At 47.9% G+C, this 19356-nt stretch overlaps 1 protein-coding gene across 1 annotated transcript in view; it reads left to right on the forward strand.

Moving 5' to 3' along the window:
• DNAH9 (dynein axonemal heavy chain 9) overlaps positions 1-19356 on the forward strand; it is a 339411-nt gene that overhangs the window by 86166 nt on the left and 233889 nt on the right. The window contains exons 21-26 of the mRNA XM_045487400.1: positions 3185-3315; positions 3688-3814; positions 9027-9179; positions 10181-10306; positions 12509-12748; positions 13063-13223. Of these exons, the coding sequence (XP_045343356.1) occupies positions 3185-3315; positions 3688-3814; positions 9027-9179; positions 10181-10306; positions 12509-12748; positions 13063-13223 (938 nt within the window). The remainder of the gene's footprint in view (positions 1-3184; positions 3316-3687; positions 3815-9026; positions 9180-10180; positions 10307-12508; positions 12749-13062; positions 13224-19356) is intronic.

The raw sequence follows: 19356 nt of genomic DNA on the forward strand, positions 1-19356 counted from the left end.
AAGGAAATCCCGCTCGCTCTGCTCCCTTACCCGAGTCGAGGGAGGCGCTCCCTGTCTGCACGGTCCTCTAGACCCTGTCCTCCTCTGCCTGGTCTCGCCTCCACTCAAAGGCACCCGCAACAAACATCGGCCTCCCAAGCCGCCAAAAGTCAGGCAGAGGGAAAGAGAGAAGGGGAAATGCACACCCATCAGTGTGTCCCTGGATGGCCGGGAAAAAGAAAGGAGGGTCGATTGGTGTTGTTTTAACGTGTGTTTAAGAAAGGAAATGGAGGGGCGCCTGGGTGGCTCAGTCGGTTGAGCGTCTGACTTCGGCTCAGGTCATGATCTCACGGTCCGTGAGTTCGAGCCCCGCGTCGGGCTCTGTGCTGACCGCTCAGAGCCTGGAGCCTGTTTCCGATTCTGTGTCTCCCTCTCTCTCTGCCCCTCCCCTGTTCATGCTCTGTCTCCCTCTGTCTCAAAAATAAATAAACGTTTAAAAAAAAAAAAAGAAAGAAAGGAAATGGAGACTATCAGCTCCTGAAGTTTGAGCCAGTCACGAGCCGCTCCACAGACAATTACAGTGCAGTTGTCAACTGGGAGTGAGCATTTGTTTCCAGGCAAATTCAAGTCCCTTCTTGAGCATGAGCCACCCTGCAGACCTCTGGCCTGTACCGCCTGCGAAACACCAGTCTGCAGCTAAATCCTCAGCAGCGAATTTCTCTGAACTATACGTTCTTCTCATTACTACCTTCCCTGTGGTTGATTGCCCCTTCTAATTTGTCTTAATTAATGTGCCATTAACTTACCCACCTCTCAGTGGACTCATATTCATTGGATTTTTTTTTTGCAGAGTTCTCTGTTTCTCTGTACCCCCTCAGCACAGAAAGCTCTTTGCCTACAAATCAGTTTGTTTCCAAAATGTCACACATTGTGCAGATCTCCCTTAAAAGTTGAAGCGCCCCCCCCCCCATCAAAACGTTGTATTTTTCCAGCTCGCCCCTCAAAAAGCATATCTAATGTCCGACTGCAGATGGAAGGTTGTACATCCGGAATGAAAAACAGCAGAAAACTGGGGCGCCTGGGTGGCTCAGTCGGCTCGGGGCACGATCTCGCGGTTCATGAGTTCGAGCCCCGCGTCGGGCTCTGTGCCGACAGCTCGGAGCCTGGAGCCCGCTTCGGATTCTGTGTCTCCCTCTCTCTCTGCCCCTAACCCACTCACATTCTGTCTCTGTCTCTCTCAAAAATAAATAAACAACAACAACAAAATTTTTTTTAATAAAAAAACAGAAAACAATTCTGATAGACAGGTTGTCATCAGGCCACATGGAATAAGCCAGATTTTCTTTCTCTGCAGTGCTAGTGACTGGAGAAGAGCAGGTTTAATTGGGGGGGGGGGCAGGGAAATCAGTGGAGACTTTGGTAGAGACTCTGAGGAGGCATCTGAGAACTCCCAACTATGCACCAGAAAGAATTGGTGTCATTAACTTCTCAGTGGCAAGGGTTTGTGTGTGAAGTATGCGAACACATTTAATTTTTTTTTTTTTTTGTATTAACAGTGCAATAACAGAGACAATTTGAAAACATAATAAAACCGGTCATAATCTTACACCCTAACTGGTAACTATTTTCATTCATTAGAAACATTTCCCAACTTGGCTTGACACACACAGGCATTTCTGTACTGTTGCCCTCTGCAGGATATCAATTTTCTTTCCAGCTCTTTCCATGGGAGCACTCGTGCTCTGTACTTGATACTTCTGATGAAACCTTGAGACTTCCGCACCTCTCATGGGAACAAGATACCTCACTGAGCAAACATAATGTCCCCAGCCCCCCTATTTCTAAATCTTCTTGGAGAGGGGTGTGGATTGAAGATGTTCAGAGCAGACCCAGGTGGGCAGGGCAGGCTGAGTTTCAGCTCTGTCTCTTGGAGCTGTGGGATCTTGGGCAAGTTGCTTAACCTCCCTGTGCCCTGGTTTCCTCCCGCGAACTGGGACAAATACCAGTACCTACTTCAGGGATGTAACTGAACAGTGCACACAGCATATACCGTTGTGATCGTTGCCGTGTACTAAAAATACCACAAGCTCTCGCCAGGTGCCAGGTGTTGAGCTAACCTCTGCACATATTATTGTCTCGACCATGTCAGTGATGTTGTTCCTCACTGTGTGTGTTTGAAGGACACGGTGGTAACTAATTCGTTTGACCTCATGTTTGCCGAAGAACGTCTTACTTTGGTTACGTAAACTTTAGCACGGACCCAGGGAAGGCAGCGGACCCGCCCGCCATCCACCTGATGTAGGAAGTGTGTGTGTTTTATGCCGATGGTTCTCAAAGTATGGTCCAGGGACCCTGACCTTTGTAGGGGATCTTCAGGGTCAAAGCTGTCTTAAGAATAGCGCTAAGATGCTGTTTGCCTTTTCCGCTCAGATTTTTCCAGGCGCACACGGGAGTTCCCCAGAGGCTCTATGATACGTGACATCGCGACAGATCGAATGCAGAGCAGGAAAGAAAACCTGGTCACGTTCCAAGTCAGACATTAACTTTGAGGAGGAAAAAAAAAAAGTGAAACAATGTCACCTCCTCTCTAAGTTATTTTGTTTTGGAAAATAGAATTATGTTAGAAGTATATTATCAGGTTACCATCGTGGGCTAAATATCATTACTCTTCAAATGAATTAACAAAATATTTTTTCAATCTGTCAACGTCAGCTTCCAACGGAGAAAATGCACCGGGGGCTATATTAGCCACATACGCAAAAAGCTCTTTGCACTCCTCGCCGTTTTTTGCAAAACACGGAGGGATTTTGTGGCCCAAATGTGCAGGAACTGCTGTTTCAAGCCAAGAGTATTTCCTTGTTGAAGTTTTTAGGGCCTCCCCCAAGGACCGGTTTCTGCTTCTGAATTGCTGCAGATGAGGGGATCTTCTTCGAGTCCGAGAAAGCGGTGGTGAATTTCCCCCCACGTTTTTTTTAAAAAAAATTTTTTTAACGTTTATTTTTGAGACAGAGAGAGACAGAGCATGAATGGGGGAGGGTCAGAGTGAGGGAGACACAGAATCTGAAACAGGCTCCAGGCTCAGCTGTCAGCACAGAGCCCAACGCGGGGCTCGAACTCACGGACCGTGAGATCATGACCTGAGCCGAAGTCGGCCGCTTAACCGACTGAGCCACCCAAGCGCCCCTCCCCCACGTTTTAATTTCAGGATTCTGAAAGATTTGAAGGCATTGACGTGGACTTTAAAGAGCTGGCTTACGATGCCCAGAAAACTCCAAATGTCGTGGAGGCCACCAATAAACCAGGTCTTTACGAAAAACTGGAAGGTCTTCAGAGCAGGTGATGGTCTGCTTGCTTCCCCCCGCCCCTTTATACTGGGGTTGGTGATGGTGCCTTTTCCCCATTCTCTGAGACCCTTACTGTCTTCAGCTATCCAAGCAAGTGTGTGTGTGTGTGTGTGTGTGTGTGTGTGTGTGTGTGTGTGTGTGTGCGCGCTTCGATTTTCCGGTATGTTAGGTAACGTGGGGTATTATGAGAGGCGCTTGTTTGGGTGGAAATGCACCAGTGCATATATTCGCGAATACCCTCAGTGTTTCTGGCACTGATTTCCATACGCGTTCCATGTCCTGCCTCTGTCTGCCTTTGGGTCGTGTCTACGCACCTATGCGCCTAAGCAAACTTAATTACAAAATCCTATGTCTGTGCCCTCAGATTGCACCTGTGTGAGAAGGCCCTGGCAGAGTACCTGGATACGAAAAGGCTCGCCTTCCCTAGGTTTTACTTTCTGTCCTCTTCTGACCTGTTAGACATCCTTTCCAACGGCACAGCTCCTCAAGAGGTAAGCGGAGGGAGCGCTCGTGGAAGCATCCGGAAAGTCTGAGGGGGCTCCCAAGTGGGAAGGTTTCAGATTCCCCATTATGCCTCCTCTCTCTGGCAGGGTGCGTATTTCAGACCCACGTTCCCTCCCCCCCCCCCACCTCACCCCCCCGGCATCTTCCACGTTTATGGTTAGGCTTCTCAGGGAGCCCCCGGCCCATCAGTGGCTCCAACCCCCGGAAGGGGAAGCTTCGAGGATGGGGAAGGTGGAGGGGTCTAAGCCTTCACAGGAGCGTGCCTTTGATCGGATTCTGAAGAGAGATCCAGGTAGGTGCTAGCAAAAGTTACAGCAAACGTTTCCAGGGGAGAGAAGACTGAAGGTTGTATTAACTTGGCATTTTGTGATTTTTGTGTGTGTGGAAAGAGTATACACAAGGAGCTCAAAATTTGGAGTTCTGGCCCCTGGTTCTAGCCACTTGTTGGCCGTGTGGTCTTGGGAGTCCCTTCTCTTTGGCGAAATTTCCTCATCTGTAAGATAGGAGAAGGCTACTGTGGTACGGCCTTCCCCCCCCCCCCCCTCTTAATATGAAAGTCCCACTGGTTGTGCTTGGAGCTGTAGACAGCGGTTCTCAAACATGAGCGTCACCTGGGGGCTCAGGTGCATCAGAGTCACCTGGAACGCTTGTTAAAATTCAGATTCCTGGGCCCCAGGGTTTCAGATGGGTCCAGGTGGGGCTGGAGAGGTTGCATTTCTAAAGATTCCCCAAGTGATGCTGGCGGTCTCGGGACCACCCTTCGAGAAGGACTGTCCTAGACCCTAGGTCTGCGTCTCCAAGTGACAGGTAGGACGGGGGATGGTGTCTCCACCACGTGTCACCCCGAGAAGACGCCATGATCTGTGTGTATATAGTTCTCCACTTTTCCTTTGACGGAGGGTATCCGGTCAGAGTACCGTGTTCAGAAGTTACTTGGATGAGTTCTGTCCCTCCCTTCAGTGTGATTGTTGTACCTCACCTGAAGTATGGTGGGCTCAGGTATTCCTCTTGGCTTTTAGTTTTTGTTTTTCCTTCCCATCCCTGTTGATTGGATTGTTTGAATACGTAGCATTCTAAGAGTCAAGATGTGCAAAAAGGTGTGTTGGAAATGCCCCTCCTGTACTTCCCCTCCACTCCCTGTAGGTCACCGACCCCACTAGTTTCTGGCTTTCCTTTGCAAGAAACAAGCAAACGTTCGTTTATATTTGCCCGTGTGGTTTTCTTTTTTTTTTTTTTTTTTTAATTCTTTTTTTTCAACGTTTATTTATTTTTGGGACAGAGAGAGACAGAGCATGAACGGGGGAGGGGCAGAGAGAGAGGGAGACACAGAATCGGAAACAGGCTCCAGGCTCCGAGCCATCAGCCCAGAGCCCGACGCGGGGCTCGAACTCATGGACCGCGAGATCGTGACCTGGCCGAAGTCGGACGCTTAACCGACTGCGCCACCCAGGCGCCCCCCCGTGTGGTTTTCTAACTTACCCTCCTTTCTCACATAAAAGGGAGCTGCTATGTATACTTGAAAGCGGTTTTTTATGTCCTTACATATCCTGGAAATCACTCCATATCAATTTAAAGGCACGGCCCTCGTTTTTTTTTTTTTTTTTAATGTTCGTTTATTTTTAAGAAAGAGAGAGCATGTGCACAAGCAGAGGAAGGGCAGAGAGAGAGAGAGAGGGAGATGCAGAATCCGAAGCAGGCTCCAGGCTCCAGGCTCCGAGCTGTCAGCACAGAGCCTGACGTGGGGCTCAGACTCACGAGCTGTGAGATCATGACCTGAGCCGAAGTCAGACGCTTAACTGACTGAGCCACCCAGGTGCCCCCCCCTCATTTTTTTTTAATACACCTGCATCCTAACTCCCTGGACGATGCCACAGTTTGGCCAAAGGTTGCTGATACAATTTTGCAATTACAAATCCCGTGCCAGCGAATAACTTTGGGTTTTGTATTGTTGGGGGTCTGCCTTCCAGGCAAATGCCTAGAAGTGGGATTTTTCTGGGTCAGAGGGTAAATGCTATGCGGTCGGGTTTAGCGGTGGCCCTATTTCCTTCCGTGGGGAAACAGCCTGTTGTGTCACCACCAGCAACGGAGGAGAGCGGCTCTCATGGAGCCTAAAGATGACAGCCACGCATTAGCTTGCCATCTTCGTCATTAACCTTCCACCTCCCTGGAATTCTATTTTTGGTTTGTTGGTGAGAAGCATGTACCAAACACAGATCACCCCTAGAGTTAAAACCCACCTTTCTCTTGTTCCCCTATATAGTTTTCCGAAAAAGTTTCAGAGTAGCCCATGCATAGCAGAGTTGAGATATTTATCACACCGGCATTCTGTTTTGTAGCTATACGTTCATTAATTCCACGCGTAGGGAAAGTCAAAGATCGTTGCCAGACCTTTTGTACATGATGTGCTCATGCTTAAATACTTATATATTTTTTTAACATTTACTCATTTTTGAGAGAGAGACAGAGAGACAGAGCACAAGCAGGGGAGGGGCAGAGAAAGAGGGAGACACAGAATCCGAAGCAGGCTCCAGGCTCCAAGGTGTCAGCACAGAGCCCGACGCAGGGCTCGAACCCACGGATCGCGAGATCATGACCTGAGCTGAAGTCGGACGCTTAATCGACTGAGCCACCCCGGCGCCCCCTAAATACTTATTTTTATTTGTCTTGCTTGGTGTGAGTAAATCTTTAAGTAGCTCCTCCCTCCCCACCGTCCTGAGGGATGAAGGTTAGTAGACTAATCCCCAGATCCTTCTCTATCTGTGACTTTGTGGTAGTTTTTACAGGTGAGCGATTGAACGGTCGAGTTTGGAACTCCTGTGTGTCAAAGCACTTTCTTCTCAAATCCCCCCAGATGTAGCTCTGAGACATCATCTGAGGTCCACCTGCTTTTTTTCCCCCCAGACCTTTCTAGGTGACCTTATTTGTTTCTGTTTGGATCTCCGTAGAGATCAAAATTTAAAGTTTAATTTTAGAAAATTTGTATACGTTTATATACTTGCTTTGTTAATTTTTCCAACATTTGACGAAGTTTTTTTTTTTTTTTTTCCTATCTGAAAACCAGGGTCATTATCTTGAAAAGGTTTTCTTTCTATGTGCTTTAAATTTTTGTAATGATTATTTGATTTTGAGAGAGAGAAAGCACGCACAAGTGGAGGACAGGCAGAGAGAGGGAGACAGAATCCAAAGCAGGCTCCAGGCTCTGAGCTGTCAGCACAGAGCCCGACGTGGGACTCAAACCCATGAACCACGAGATCATGACCTGAGCCAAAGTTGGATGATTAACTGACTGAGCTACCCAGGCGCCCCTATTCCTATATGCTTTAAAATAATATTTCTATTCCATTTATCTGGATTTTTTTCCCTTTAAGTTCATCAGATTTCCATAAGCTAGGATTCTTTTTTCTCTGTACAATATAACATTACCTTCATATATTCATACATATTTAAAAAAAATTAAAAAAAAAAAATTTTTTTTTTCAACGTTTATTTATTTTGGGGACAGAGAGAGACAGAGCATGAACGGGGGAGGGGCAGAGAGAGAGGGAGACACAGAATCGGAAACAGGCTCCAGGCTCTGAGCCATCAGCCCAGAGCCTGACGTGGGGCTCGAACTCACGGACCGCAAGATCGTGACCTGGCTGAAGTCGGACGCTCAACCGACTGCGCCACCCAGGCGCCCCTAAAAACATTTTTTTTTGTTTATTTTTGAAAGAGACAAAGCATGAGCAGGGGAGGGGCAGAGAGGGAGAGAGAGAGAGGATCTCAAGCAGGCTGCTTGCTGTCAGTGCAGAGCCCAACACAGGGCTCGATTCCATAACCCTGGGATCACGATCTGAGCCGAGATCAAGACTCAGGTCCTCAACCGACTGAGCCACCCAGGCGCCCCACATTTTCATCTGTTACCCCTCTTCCTTGGTGTCCTTCCATGGCTTCTCAAGCCCATCCACCATATTTCATTCGTCTGTGTTGATTTGGTTCTTAAGTATTTGTTGTCCCCTTACATCATTTTCTTTTTCTTTTTTTTTTTTTTTCAATTTTTTTTTTTTAACGTTTATTTATTTTTGGGACAGAGAGAGACAGAGCATGAACGGGGGAGGGGCAGAGAGAGAGGGAGACACAGAATCGGAAACAGGCTCCAGGCTCCAAGCCATCAGCCCAGAGCCTGATGCGGGGCTCGAACTCCCGGACCGCGAGATCGTGACCTGAGCCGAAGTCGGACGCTTAACCGACTGAGCCACCCAGGCGCCCCCCCTTACATCATTTTCCTACCACCACCCGTTCATCTCTACATCCTATTTCATCGCGTTCGTGTTTCTTTCATTTAATCGAAAACAAGGTGGCCTTTTTCATAATCACTTCTGTTTCCTTTATTAAAACTCCTCTCTCTCTCTCTCCCGCCTCCTCTCCCCCTCCCCTCTGTGCCCCTCCCCCCCCTCTCTGATAAAGAAGGTTCCCTCCCATCAAGATATTCATCCCAAGTCACCGTGGGTGGGATCCCCTCTGGTGCCCTCACAGTGGATTTACTTTAACACGTGGAGTTTTTCCTCTCCTGTCATTAGCTGGGGAGCTGGTTATGGTAAATTTAGGATTACAACTCCGGGTCCCCGCACCCTGGAGGCCCTGTATCTCAGAAAGCTCTACCAGAGAGCTTTCTGCTTATTTTTCCCTCTCAGCCTGCCATTTCCTTCATGTCAGGACCACGGCGTGGCTCTCTGGGAACCCTCCTAGAACAGTCACCCAGGGCATCGCTGGAAAGGGGCCTCTGTGTCACGAGACGACATGGCGAGGGAGAACCAGGTACAGGTCTCCTGCGCCTAAGTGGTTTCAACAGCCGGGTGACTTCTTCCACAGGCCACCGCCACCACCATCGCCCTTCTGCCGCAGGGTAGCATTTTCTGAGGAGGAGGGTTTAGGAATTAACCATCATTTTTTCCCTCCAGTCTGTTCCCATTTAGTTCAAGCAGACATTCGTGAAACTTTTGCGGCCACGATCCCCACTAATCCCGTGTTCCCTTGACCACTTCTACCCAATTCGTTTGGTTCCGACCTCTTACCACCCCACCACTGTTCCACAAGCTTCCCTGTAAATGTTTGGTAACCGTCTCTCTAATGGCGGGCACGCAGTAGACCTCTGCACGGTACCGATGAGCGTCTGCCCGGACACGTTGTCCAATCCTGCGGCGTGGTTTCCCATCTTAGGTTCAACGCCATCTTTCCAAACTCTTTGACAACATGGCCAAGATGGAATTCCAGCTGGACGCCAGTGAGAAAGCGACCAAGATAAGTCTGGGCATGTACAGCAAGGAAGGAGAGTACGTGGCCTTCAGCGAGCCCTGTGACTGCAGTGGCCAGGTAGAGTAGAAGTCCTTTGCCCTCCTTGTCCCGTTCTCTCGCGAGTATCGGGCAACCTCAACCTTCAGGATGGCCCTTTCAACCTTGGGCTGGAACTGCTGTCTGGGCCCCGGGACTGCCAGCTCCTCTCGAACCGACATTGGAGGAGCCCCTGGTGCCTGCCCTCCCGTCTCTGGGAAGGACACGCGTCAATATTCGTATATCTTTCTTAGCCAAAGACCTGTGCAGAGAGGAATGAAATGCGCATAAACAACCACCCAAGTCGAGGAGAAAAGAATTTTTAAATGATTAGCAGCACCAGGAGACTTTAACGTGACAACCCCTGGGGCACCCCATTGGGGAATCTGGCACGCTGACACCTTCTCCTGGAGAAGACGTTCTTTGAGATCAGCCGTTTTCCTGGGATGTCATTTCTCTGTACAAATACAGCTCAGAGTCACTTCCTCCCACAGTCCTACCCCTGGGAGAGCCAAATACCATTGTGTTCCAAGAACTACTACTTCTAAATGTCCCGTGTACAATTCCAGAAACACAAAATATGGGGCAACTCTCTCCTAAAACTTCCTTCCTAGCCTCCCCCATCACCACTAGAGTATAAGCTATGTGTCTGTTTTTTGACCAGAAGGCATTCAGTTGGAAAATATAATTCTGGTTTACATCTCCATACTGAGTGTGGACAGGTTATGAAAACCCACTGACTCACTGAGCGAGGTTGACCTTGCTTAGCCCAGACTAACGCTTCCTTGTCTGAATGCCAGATGGCAGCTCCCCTCCCCTTGACCTGCTACTGTGTCCTGTGTGTTCCAAAGGGGCCTGTCCACCTGTTGTTAATTGAGCCTGGTTCTCACCGACCACCGTCCTGGGCCACAGAAACAAGATGGCTCTCTGTGCCTTCTGGCGGCCATTGGGCCGATGGCTGGGCTCCATTTTCTTGTCTCCCTCTGGGTGAGCGATCGTATCCTTTCCGGAATCCAGCATCTAACTTGGAGTTCTTCTTTCAGGTGGAAATATGGTTGAACCATGTGCTTGTGCATATGAAGGCCACGGTGAGGCATGGGATGACAGAAGGTGTAGTTGCTTATGAAGAAAAGCCAAGGGAACAGTGGCTCTTTGACTATCCAGCTCAGGTATTCTAACCAGGAGCTTTGTGGGCCCCCCTCCTTGCCAGGTCCCCTCCCTCAGGGACGTCCTTCGGCCTTGAGGGGATACCAGACCTCAAACTCACTATGTGCTTCACAGTCCAGATGGCCTGGTCTCTGAATTGTCAACTAAGACTTAGTCCAGCCATTACCCTGGAGAACCTGGGATTGTCCGTTTTTACCCTCTCTGGCCACCGTAGGGAGAAAATGTAAACCATTCAACTCACTGAGCCAGCCTGCTTTGTATATGCCGAGATCTTTGCTGAGCACAGGGGACCCCAACAGGGAACGAGACCTCATAACCCTGCCTTGCCGGAGTTTACAGACTTGGCAGGGAAGCCAACTCGCTTACAAATGAGCACATAGCTAGCTGGTGGGGTCTGGGGAGCCCCCCCCACCTCTGCCGAGGATATGATCTGTAAGCCGAAATTTGAAGTAGGAGCTAACAAGTTAACGATGGAGGGAAAGAACAACCAGTATGGGGAGGACCTTGAGCTCAGAGGCAAGGAAGAGCATCCTGTGGTTGGAGAACTGAGTGTGGTTTGCAGCAAGAAGGGAAAGAAGGAGCCTGAGCCAGCTGATGGTTCCTACAGAGGAAACTTGAAGCCAGTTCTTACCCACCCCGTTAGGGAGTCTGACTTGCTTCTAAAATGTATCCGAATCCTTTCCAGGCTTCCCAGGAGGGCGAGGAGGGAAAGGGGCAAATTAATGAGAAATGGCTGCGGTAGACCCTCCCCCCACCTCCCCACCCCCCGTTAGGGGCACAGTGCCCGAGCTGGGGTGTTTGAGGGTTGCAGGCACTTACCAGGAATTGAAGCCACAGGAGTAGAGAAGACTGGTCTTGGAAAAGACGCAGACCCAAGATGAGGGTGCAGAAGAGTCCGTCCCTTGGGCATCATGTAAAGACTGGGTAGCCAAGGAGGAGCCAGTAAAGCAGATTGAGAAACGGTGCCTTTTCAGGTAGAAGAAACACCAGGGGATGGTCGCAATGGAAACCAAAAGCCGGCCAGAGGTCAGCCGTGCCACGTGCTTATAAGAGATCAAGGAAAATAAAGAGGCTGGGGAGTGTCTGTGAGCTTGGTGCGGCCATGTGCGTGGAGTGCAAGGTGGTGGCGCATTGCAGGGGCAGAGAAGGGAGAAGAAGGTGGGGAAATGTTGGCAGCGAGTGTAGACTAACAGAAACGAGAACTAAGTCAGGACTACTGCAAGGATTCTTTTGACTATGCAATGGGTGCATCGCGTTCAAAGCATCCCAGCAAGATCTCCAGCAAAACCCCACGCGCCTGATCCCAAAGGCGAGAATGGTCCTTTTTACTATGACAGGATTCTCTGTTTGACAAAGGGAATAATTCCCATCAGGATTCTTTGTTTACCTGAATCAGACTTTTGAGGCAAGAAAATGTGTCCACTCCCGCGCTTGTGACAGGTCTCATCTAGAGCAGTGTCTCCCCAACCACAGGATGCTACAGACAATCGGTGCATCTAAAGTCTCCACCGTGAATAATTCAAATTATGCATTTTCCGTATCAGGTTGCTCAGCAAACGGAAGTCGTGTTTGTTCAAATCCCTTCTTCCATTCCTTTATTTTGATTCTCTGAAAAACACAAATCCCACTGACCACGTTGAATTTTGCTGCAATTCACCTTGGTCTCCAGGAGCAGGCTTTGCAAGGTTATAGGGTCCGAGAAATAAAAACCATACACAGCCAAAGCGTCACGGGCAAGCAAAAATACGCCACAAATGATCATCAGAGGCTCACTAAGCTAGAACACTCAGACCGCGGGAAGTTTAAGAAGAACAGAACAAAGACCAAGTGTTGTTGAGATGTTCAATCAACATATTGTTAACCTCCCACGCCCTGGAACGATGCTTTGCCTGGGGAGTAAAGATGGAAAGATCAGAGTAGCAATTTCTAAAAGCCACTGACATTGACCAGGGGGACTCTTTGGTGGTTTTCAACCAAACGATACATTTTTTTCCAGACCAGAAAGTGCTTTCCCCACTTGGAACCACTTCACAGCTCCAAGGAGACAGAGGCCAGTGGCTCACTTTGTCAGTGCTGGTAGAAGAGGGAGGGAAGGGGCTGAGGTCACCCACACAATTGCATGCTGACTCTCGCTGTGTGATGAGTGGGCTGGCTTTGGAGACCGTCCTGGTAATGGCTTCACTAAGCAGCTCCTGGTGCCACAGGTGGCCCTGACCTGCACTCAGATCTGGTGGACCACGGAGGTGGGCATCGCGTTTGCCAGGCTGGAGGAAGGCTACGAGAACGCCATGAAGGACTATTACAGGAAGCAAGTGGTGCAGCTCAAAACCCTCATCACCATGTTACTCGGCCAGCTCTCCGAAGGGGACCGGCAGAAGATTATGATCATATGCACCGTTGATGTGCACGCCCGGGATGTGGTGGCCAAGATGATCGCTCAGAAGGTGAGTCCCAAACATTCGGGAGTGTCCCTCTTTGTCACCAGCTACACCGTGAACGGTGGGATAAGGGAGAAGCTCGCATACAGCCCACACGCGGGGGTCCCGGACTCTGCCCCGGCCAGAGAGCTGGGGGAGGGTCATGGTGGCTGCTCCCAGTGAGCGTGTGTAATTAGCATGCTCTCTGTGCTGTGGTGGGCGCAGCATGGACTCCTGACCGGTAGGCAAAACCCAGCTCATCCAGAGCCCCGCGTGGCCTGTGGCCAAGGGGCCACCGGCGGAACGGCGATTGAGCCCCCTCCTCTGCGCTCTCTCTTCAGGTGGACAACGCTCAGGCCTTCCTCTGGCTGTCCCAGCTGCGGCATCGTTGGGACGACGAGGCCAAACACTGCTTTGCCAACATCTGTGATGCGCAGTTTCTATATTCCTACGAGTACCTGGGAAATACGCCTCGCCTGGTGATCACGCCTCTCACAGATCGGTGAGCACTGGCATCAGCCACTCACGGAGAACCCGATTGGTGTCCGGCTCGGGCCGTCTTAACGGGCTGCTGCCCCTTGCTAGTTGCCCCCAGAGCTGTAGGGAGGGAGCGCCTGCCCACACAACACAAGTAAAAATAAAACTTGAAGGAGGAAGGGCAGAACCCTTCTCAGGGCAAATCCGTGAGCTGTGATTTTTTTTTTTTTTTTTTTTTTTTTTTTTTTTGAGGAATTTACTAGGGGAGAATCCTATACCCCTGGGTTCCCACACCAGCTCTAACACATACCGGCTACTTGACCTTGAAAAACTTGACCTAATGCTTGGTTTTTCTCATCTATGAAATGGAGGCAGTTACTTGTTAAACTGGTCTGGGATCCCCAGAATCGAAAACAAAACCAAAAAAAAAACTACTGATAAGAATTCTGGAAAGTGGCGTTTTGTGTATAGAAGGCTGGAAATGGGGAAAACCCAAGATGTGTTCCTGGAAGAGGGGGAGACGCTTGACTTGGGGGGCGATGTGGTTGGCCATAAGACTGGTAAGGTGGGTCCGAGTCAGGCTATAAATATGCAGCATACATTTTTTTAGCCAGTAAGTAGCGATAAACTATTGAACATTTTTCATCAGCCGAATAAAATGATGGAAACTGTATTTCATGGAGACTTATCTGAGAGCACAGCGTGGGCAAAGGGGAGCGAGGACGGGATATTTTAATTCTGTTCAGATTTCCGTAAATTCTGCTATGAGCTGGTGCCCTTTTCCCGCATAATTTCATTGAGCACTAAATCTCTTCTCCAAAGAGCTGCATGTCTGAACGGCTGGCTTATTCCAAATAAGTGACTTGTAGACGGTGAAAAGATTGTCATCAGTGGTGAAAGGCTAGAGTGGCCACGTATAATCTGTGTCATCTCTTACTGAATTTCCTCCCTGCCTGTTTTTAAGTGTTTCCACCTGTATTCTGGTCAAATCCTCAGATGTATCTCCAAGGAACATTGAGTGGAGTTGTAATAGCGGCATTCGAGGCATGACCTGGGATGTGGGAAAATCCCAACATCATCCAGAGAGCAGGACCTCATGGTTGATCTCTTCCCCCCGCCTCCATGCTGTTCCTTTCCTTAATTCGTTTTCTTGCCCAGCCTGGAAGGCTCTGCCACCCAGAGTCCATTCCACGTTTGCTCCTTTTCATTTTTTGTGGGAGCCCGCAGAGGTCACATCGCTGTCTCCGGTCACTCTCCCCCGCACTTAGGAATGGAAGCTCTTTGCAGTCAGGGAGCTCTGTCTTACTTGTTGCTATGTCACCAGCCACCTGCTAGATGTTGGAATTGATGCCTGTCGAAGGAATGAATGGTGCTTGAATATTGAAGACCTCTGTGGTAAGAATAGGCAGAATTAAGAATAGGAGGTTGACTCAGGAGGGGGATCCACACAGGACTCTCTGCCTTGGCTCCCAAAGAAGGAGGAACAGCTACTCTGTCTTCTGCCCTGACGCGGGGACCGATACTCCTCCCTGCCCCAGCTTCGGACGAAAGGCAGATAACACCTGTTCAGAGGGAGATGCGGGTTTCTCTGCGGCTGGGACAGTATCGGCAACAGCAACTCAGAGGGTTCAGGCACCTTAGGGTTGCACTTGGCCTTCACTTGGTATCAGTCCATTAGAGGCGCTCATTCAGTGCGGGCCAAAGGGAAAAGTGTTCCCGCGTCAAGCTTCATTCAGAGCGGACCCTCTCGTGTGTCGTGGTTATTGTCAGCAAGACACGCACCCTAAACAGGAAGGAAATGGGGTCCAGGATTCTCTCTTGCAGTGAGTTTTCCTGCCAGCCTTGGAATATAAGCTAATAGTTTGGGAATTCCTAACGCTTGCAACAGAATCACGAAGCTGTTCTGTATCTGAGCAGTTCGACGAATGTCCGCCTCTGACTCTGGACGGTATGCTCCGTGGTAACGTTGACTTCGATGTACTCACTGTTCTACCCCAAGGGACCCAGCGCTGTGATAGGCATTCAAGTTCACTCCTTGACCGAATTCAGTGGAACGATTTCTGACACAATGCGCCCCAACTTCTCCATCCCCAGTCAGAATATCTCCTTCCTTTCCATGGACATAGCAGACACGATCATTCCAAGTGATTAAAAAGTCTAAGACTTTTTTCTTTTCCCTGGGTTGTCACGCCCGCCCCAGCGTTGAAGATAATTACCTCTTTTGGATTTAGAAGTCTCTAGTACACGAATGCTGAAGGCCTCTGGAAAGGGAGAGGGTAAAGCTCTGGCAAGGAATTCTCTCCAAAACAGGATTTTATCACCCCTCCTATGAAACGATGCAAAAAAAAAAAAAAGAACTAGAAAGGAGGATTTAACACAAATAATGGTGAATACTGTATAGACCTTGACCTCGTTTGGCTCTTTAGATGCTTTTCTGACAAAGTGGTATGAAGTGAATATTTATATGTAAAATTCCATTTTCTCATTGACTTCCATTATTATCTCAAGAAATGTTTTGCCCGGGGAAAAAAAAAAGGCCTTAACACAGAAAATCACATTTTAAAGAGCATTCAGCCTTGTCCGGTGTGTAGCTTAAGTACATTTAATTCTCTCCTGCCAGAGGAATTAATCAAATGGACAATTGATCCATAAAACCTTTGCACATTCATTAAAAGCATAGCCGCATTACAGTACCTCCGACTGATTATGCCTATTTCTTTGGAATTTCCCACTGCCCGGATGGGACCTGAATTTATAAGTAGCTACGATATATTCGCAGGACTCTGGCGTAGCACTAAGCTGAAGAACTAAATGGAAATGCCTTTTCAGCCTGAACAAAAGCAATTCACATAAGTTGTTTCTCAACCTTTGGATGACCTCCTCTTCCCTCAACTCACCTTCACACACAGACGCCCCTTTCAGCCCCGTGCTGCTGCGTTAAGTACTAATCAGCCGCTTATCAAGTTTGAGTACCTCTTAATATCTCAGGAACTGCTGCGAGTAGGTGAGATTTAATTGACCCAAGAGTCTTGGAAGGGGATTTGCCGGACAAGGACGCAGCACAAGTCCTACACTTCCTAAGTCTTCATGTGCAGTTTTTTATCAGAAAAACTTAGTACTGGGGCGCCTGGGTGGCGCAGTCGGTTGGGCGTCCGACTTCAGCCAGGTCACGATCTCGCGGTCCGTGAGTTCGAGCCCCGCGTCAGGCTCTGGGCTGATGGCTCAGAGCCTGGAGCCTGTTTCCGATTCTGTGTCTCCCTCTCTCTCTGCCCCTCCCCTGTTCATGCTCTGTCTCTCTCTGTCCCAAAAATAAATAAACGTTGAAAAAAAATTTTTTTAAAAAAAAGAAAAACTTAGTACTCTGTAAGCAAAGACGATAAAGTCGCCCAGAGGTAACCATTGTTAATATCTAGTCCGTTTCCTTCTGCGTGTGGATGTTGACAAAATGAAATTGCAATCCTGTGCTGTATATAAAATACCATAGTTTATGTTTTTGTTTTTTTTTTTACATAACATTATATCATGGGCATATTCTCACAACATTCTTCTGAAACACTCTAAGAGCCGACTTACCTTCTCCTTCCAAGTCTCCCATAATTTATGTCACAGACCCATGTTATAAAATGTTTCAGTCACCCCTAAGCTTTTACTCTTGAAAATAAATCCGCCATGAACTTGCTTATAAATAACTTTGTGCTGCGTTTCCTAATATTTCCCCAGGAGACAGTCCAAGAGGCAGGGTGATTAGGTGACACATACTTTAAAATTATTCTTGAAACCAATATTGTTCCCACTCTCACCAGCAGTTTATGAGAATGTTTACCTCGCAACATCCTCACCAGCATGAAGTATCATGGTCAAAAATATTATTTTAGAAGTCAGAATGGGATCTCATTTGGATTTGGATGTCCTTAATTACTCACAGACTTTAGCATTTTTTTATTTATTTTTTTTTTTTAATTTTTTTTTTTCAACGTTTATTTATTTTTGGGACAGAGAGAGACAGAGCATGAACGGGGGAGGGGCAGAGAGAGAGGGAGACACAGAATCGGAAACAGGCTCCAGGCTCTGAGCCATCAGCCCAGAGCCCGACGCGGGGCTCGAACCCACGGGCCCCGAGATCGTGACCTGGCTGAAGTCGGACGCTTAACCGACTGCGCCACCCAGGCGCCCCGACTTTAGCATTTTTGTGTGCTCATTGGCTAGTAGATTCTCCTGTCCTGTGAATTATTTATGACTGTTCCTGCCCATTTTATGACTTTTATGCTTAGAAAGTCCCTGCTCATTTCAAGATCAGCTCCATATTCACCTGGATTTTACCACAGCTTCTTTTGTTTTATTTTTCCCTTTCTCTTTTAAAATTCTTGGGTGAACTTTTGGACTTTTGAGTAGAGGAAGTGTTTACCACAACACTTTTGGTTACAAGTGCTAGAAGCCAAACCCTAACTAAAGTAAACAGAGGGGGGAATTGTTACCTCTTGTGCCTGGGAAATGCGTCTAGCCCCGGGGCCTGGATGGGGAGAGATCGGTGATGGAACTCTCTCTCCTATCACGGCTCTGTTTCCTTCTGAATATTGACTTCTCTCTCACTCGGGTTTTCATTGTATGGCTGCAAGGGCGGTCTCCATGCCCACGACTTCGTGAATCTTCCGGGAGGAAGAGACACCCTCCCCCCGCTTCTCAGCTCCGTAGATCTGATTCCTTCAAGGGACTCTGGTGAGCCCTGTTTGGATCCTGTGCCGATCTCAGAGTCCCTCACTGGAGCCACTGAGCTTGATTATTTTGCCCACCCTGAGACTTGTGCCCACCCCTGGGAGGGCGGGAGATACTTTGGTTGATGGCTGTGCAGCCAGAGGGCTTACCTTAAGTGTGGACTCCTGAGCAAGGAAAACCCACAGAAACTACTATGGCAGGGAATATTTGATTTCTTTGGTTGCCAAGTAACCAGTGGACATGACATGTTTTAGTGAGCCATGCACCCTTTCCCTCACTGGTCTGTGATGTTTGCTCCACCACATTCAAAATTCTGAGTTCTCAGACTACCTCAAAGCATCTATCCTGTTTCATCATTCTGTCCATCAACACGCCATATTATTTAAGGATGGTAGCTTTGTCGTGAGCTCTCCTATTTGTGTAGTAAAGGTCCACATCATCTTTTATATATATATATTATATATAAGTATATAATATATATAAGTATATAATATATATTATATATAATATATATTTATCTCTTCTCTTTTCAAACGAACTTGAATCATTTTGTCAGGTTCCAAAATATAAATGGTTAGGGTTTTTGATGGGTGAGTCTTAATACCTTCAAGTTAATTTGGAAAGAATAGCCATCTGTATGATACGCAATACTTTTCTGTATATTCATATCTTGAATTATGTTTATATATCTTTCAGTTTCAGTTATATATATTTCAGTTCAGAAAAGTGTCTAAGTGTCGTCATAAAGGTTTTGAATATTTTTTATTATCACTAGGTGCTTTTAAGAATTTTGTTGCTAGGGGCGCCTGGGTGGCTCAGTTGGTTAAGTGTCCGACTTCAGCTCAGGTCATGATCTCACAGTTTGTGAGTTCGAGCCCCACATTGGGTTCTGTGCTGTCAGCACGGAGCCTGGAGCCTGCTTCGGATTCTGTGTCTCCCTCTCTCTCTGCCCCTCCCCTGCTTGTGCTCTCTTTCTCTCTCTCTCTCAAAAATAAATAAACATTAAAAAAATTTTTAAATAAAAGTTTTGTTGCTATACGAGGTTTTTTCATTATATATATGTTTTAAAACAATTTGATTGAGGTGTCTTTTATGTGTCAAAAATTTGTCCCCATTCCAAATGTACCGCTTAATGATTTCCAGTAACTTGACCATGTGGTATAACCATCACCATGAATCAGTTATACAACATTTTTAACCTCCTCAATGAGATCCCTCATGCCCATTTATATACCCATTCCCACCCCCAGCCCACCACTGAGCTACTTTCTGTGTCTCTAAATTTGGCTTATTCCAGCCACTTCTTGTAAATGGAGCCATACAACTTGTCCCTAGTGTCTGGCTTTTTCATTTTACACAGAGTGGGGGGGTTTGTCCATGATAGAGCACGTGGCAATAGCCTATTGCTTTTTCTTACTGACTAATATCCCATGTTATAGACAGGA

The sequence above is a fragment of the Leopardus geoffroyi genome, chromosome E1 (assembly GCF_018350155.1).
Source record: "Leopardus geoffroyi isolate Oge1 chromosome E1, O.geoffroyi_Oge1_pat1.0, whole genome shotgun sequence".
In the NCBI taxonomy this organism is placed as follows: domain Eukaryota; kingdom Metazoa; phylum Chordata; class Mammalia; order Carnivora; family Felidae; genus Leopardus; species Leopardus geoffroyi.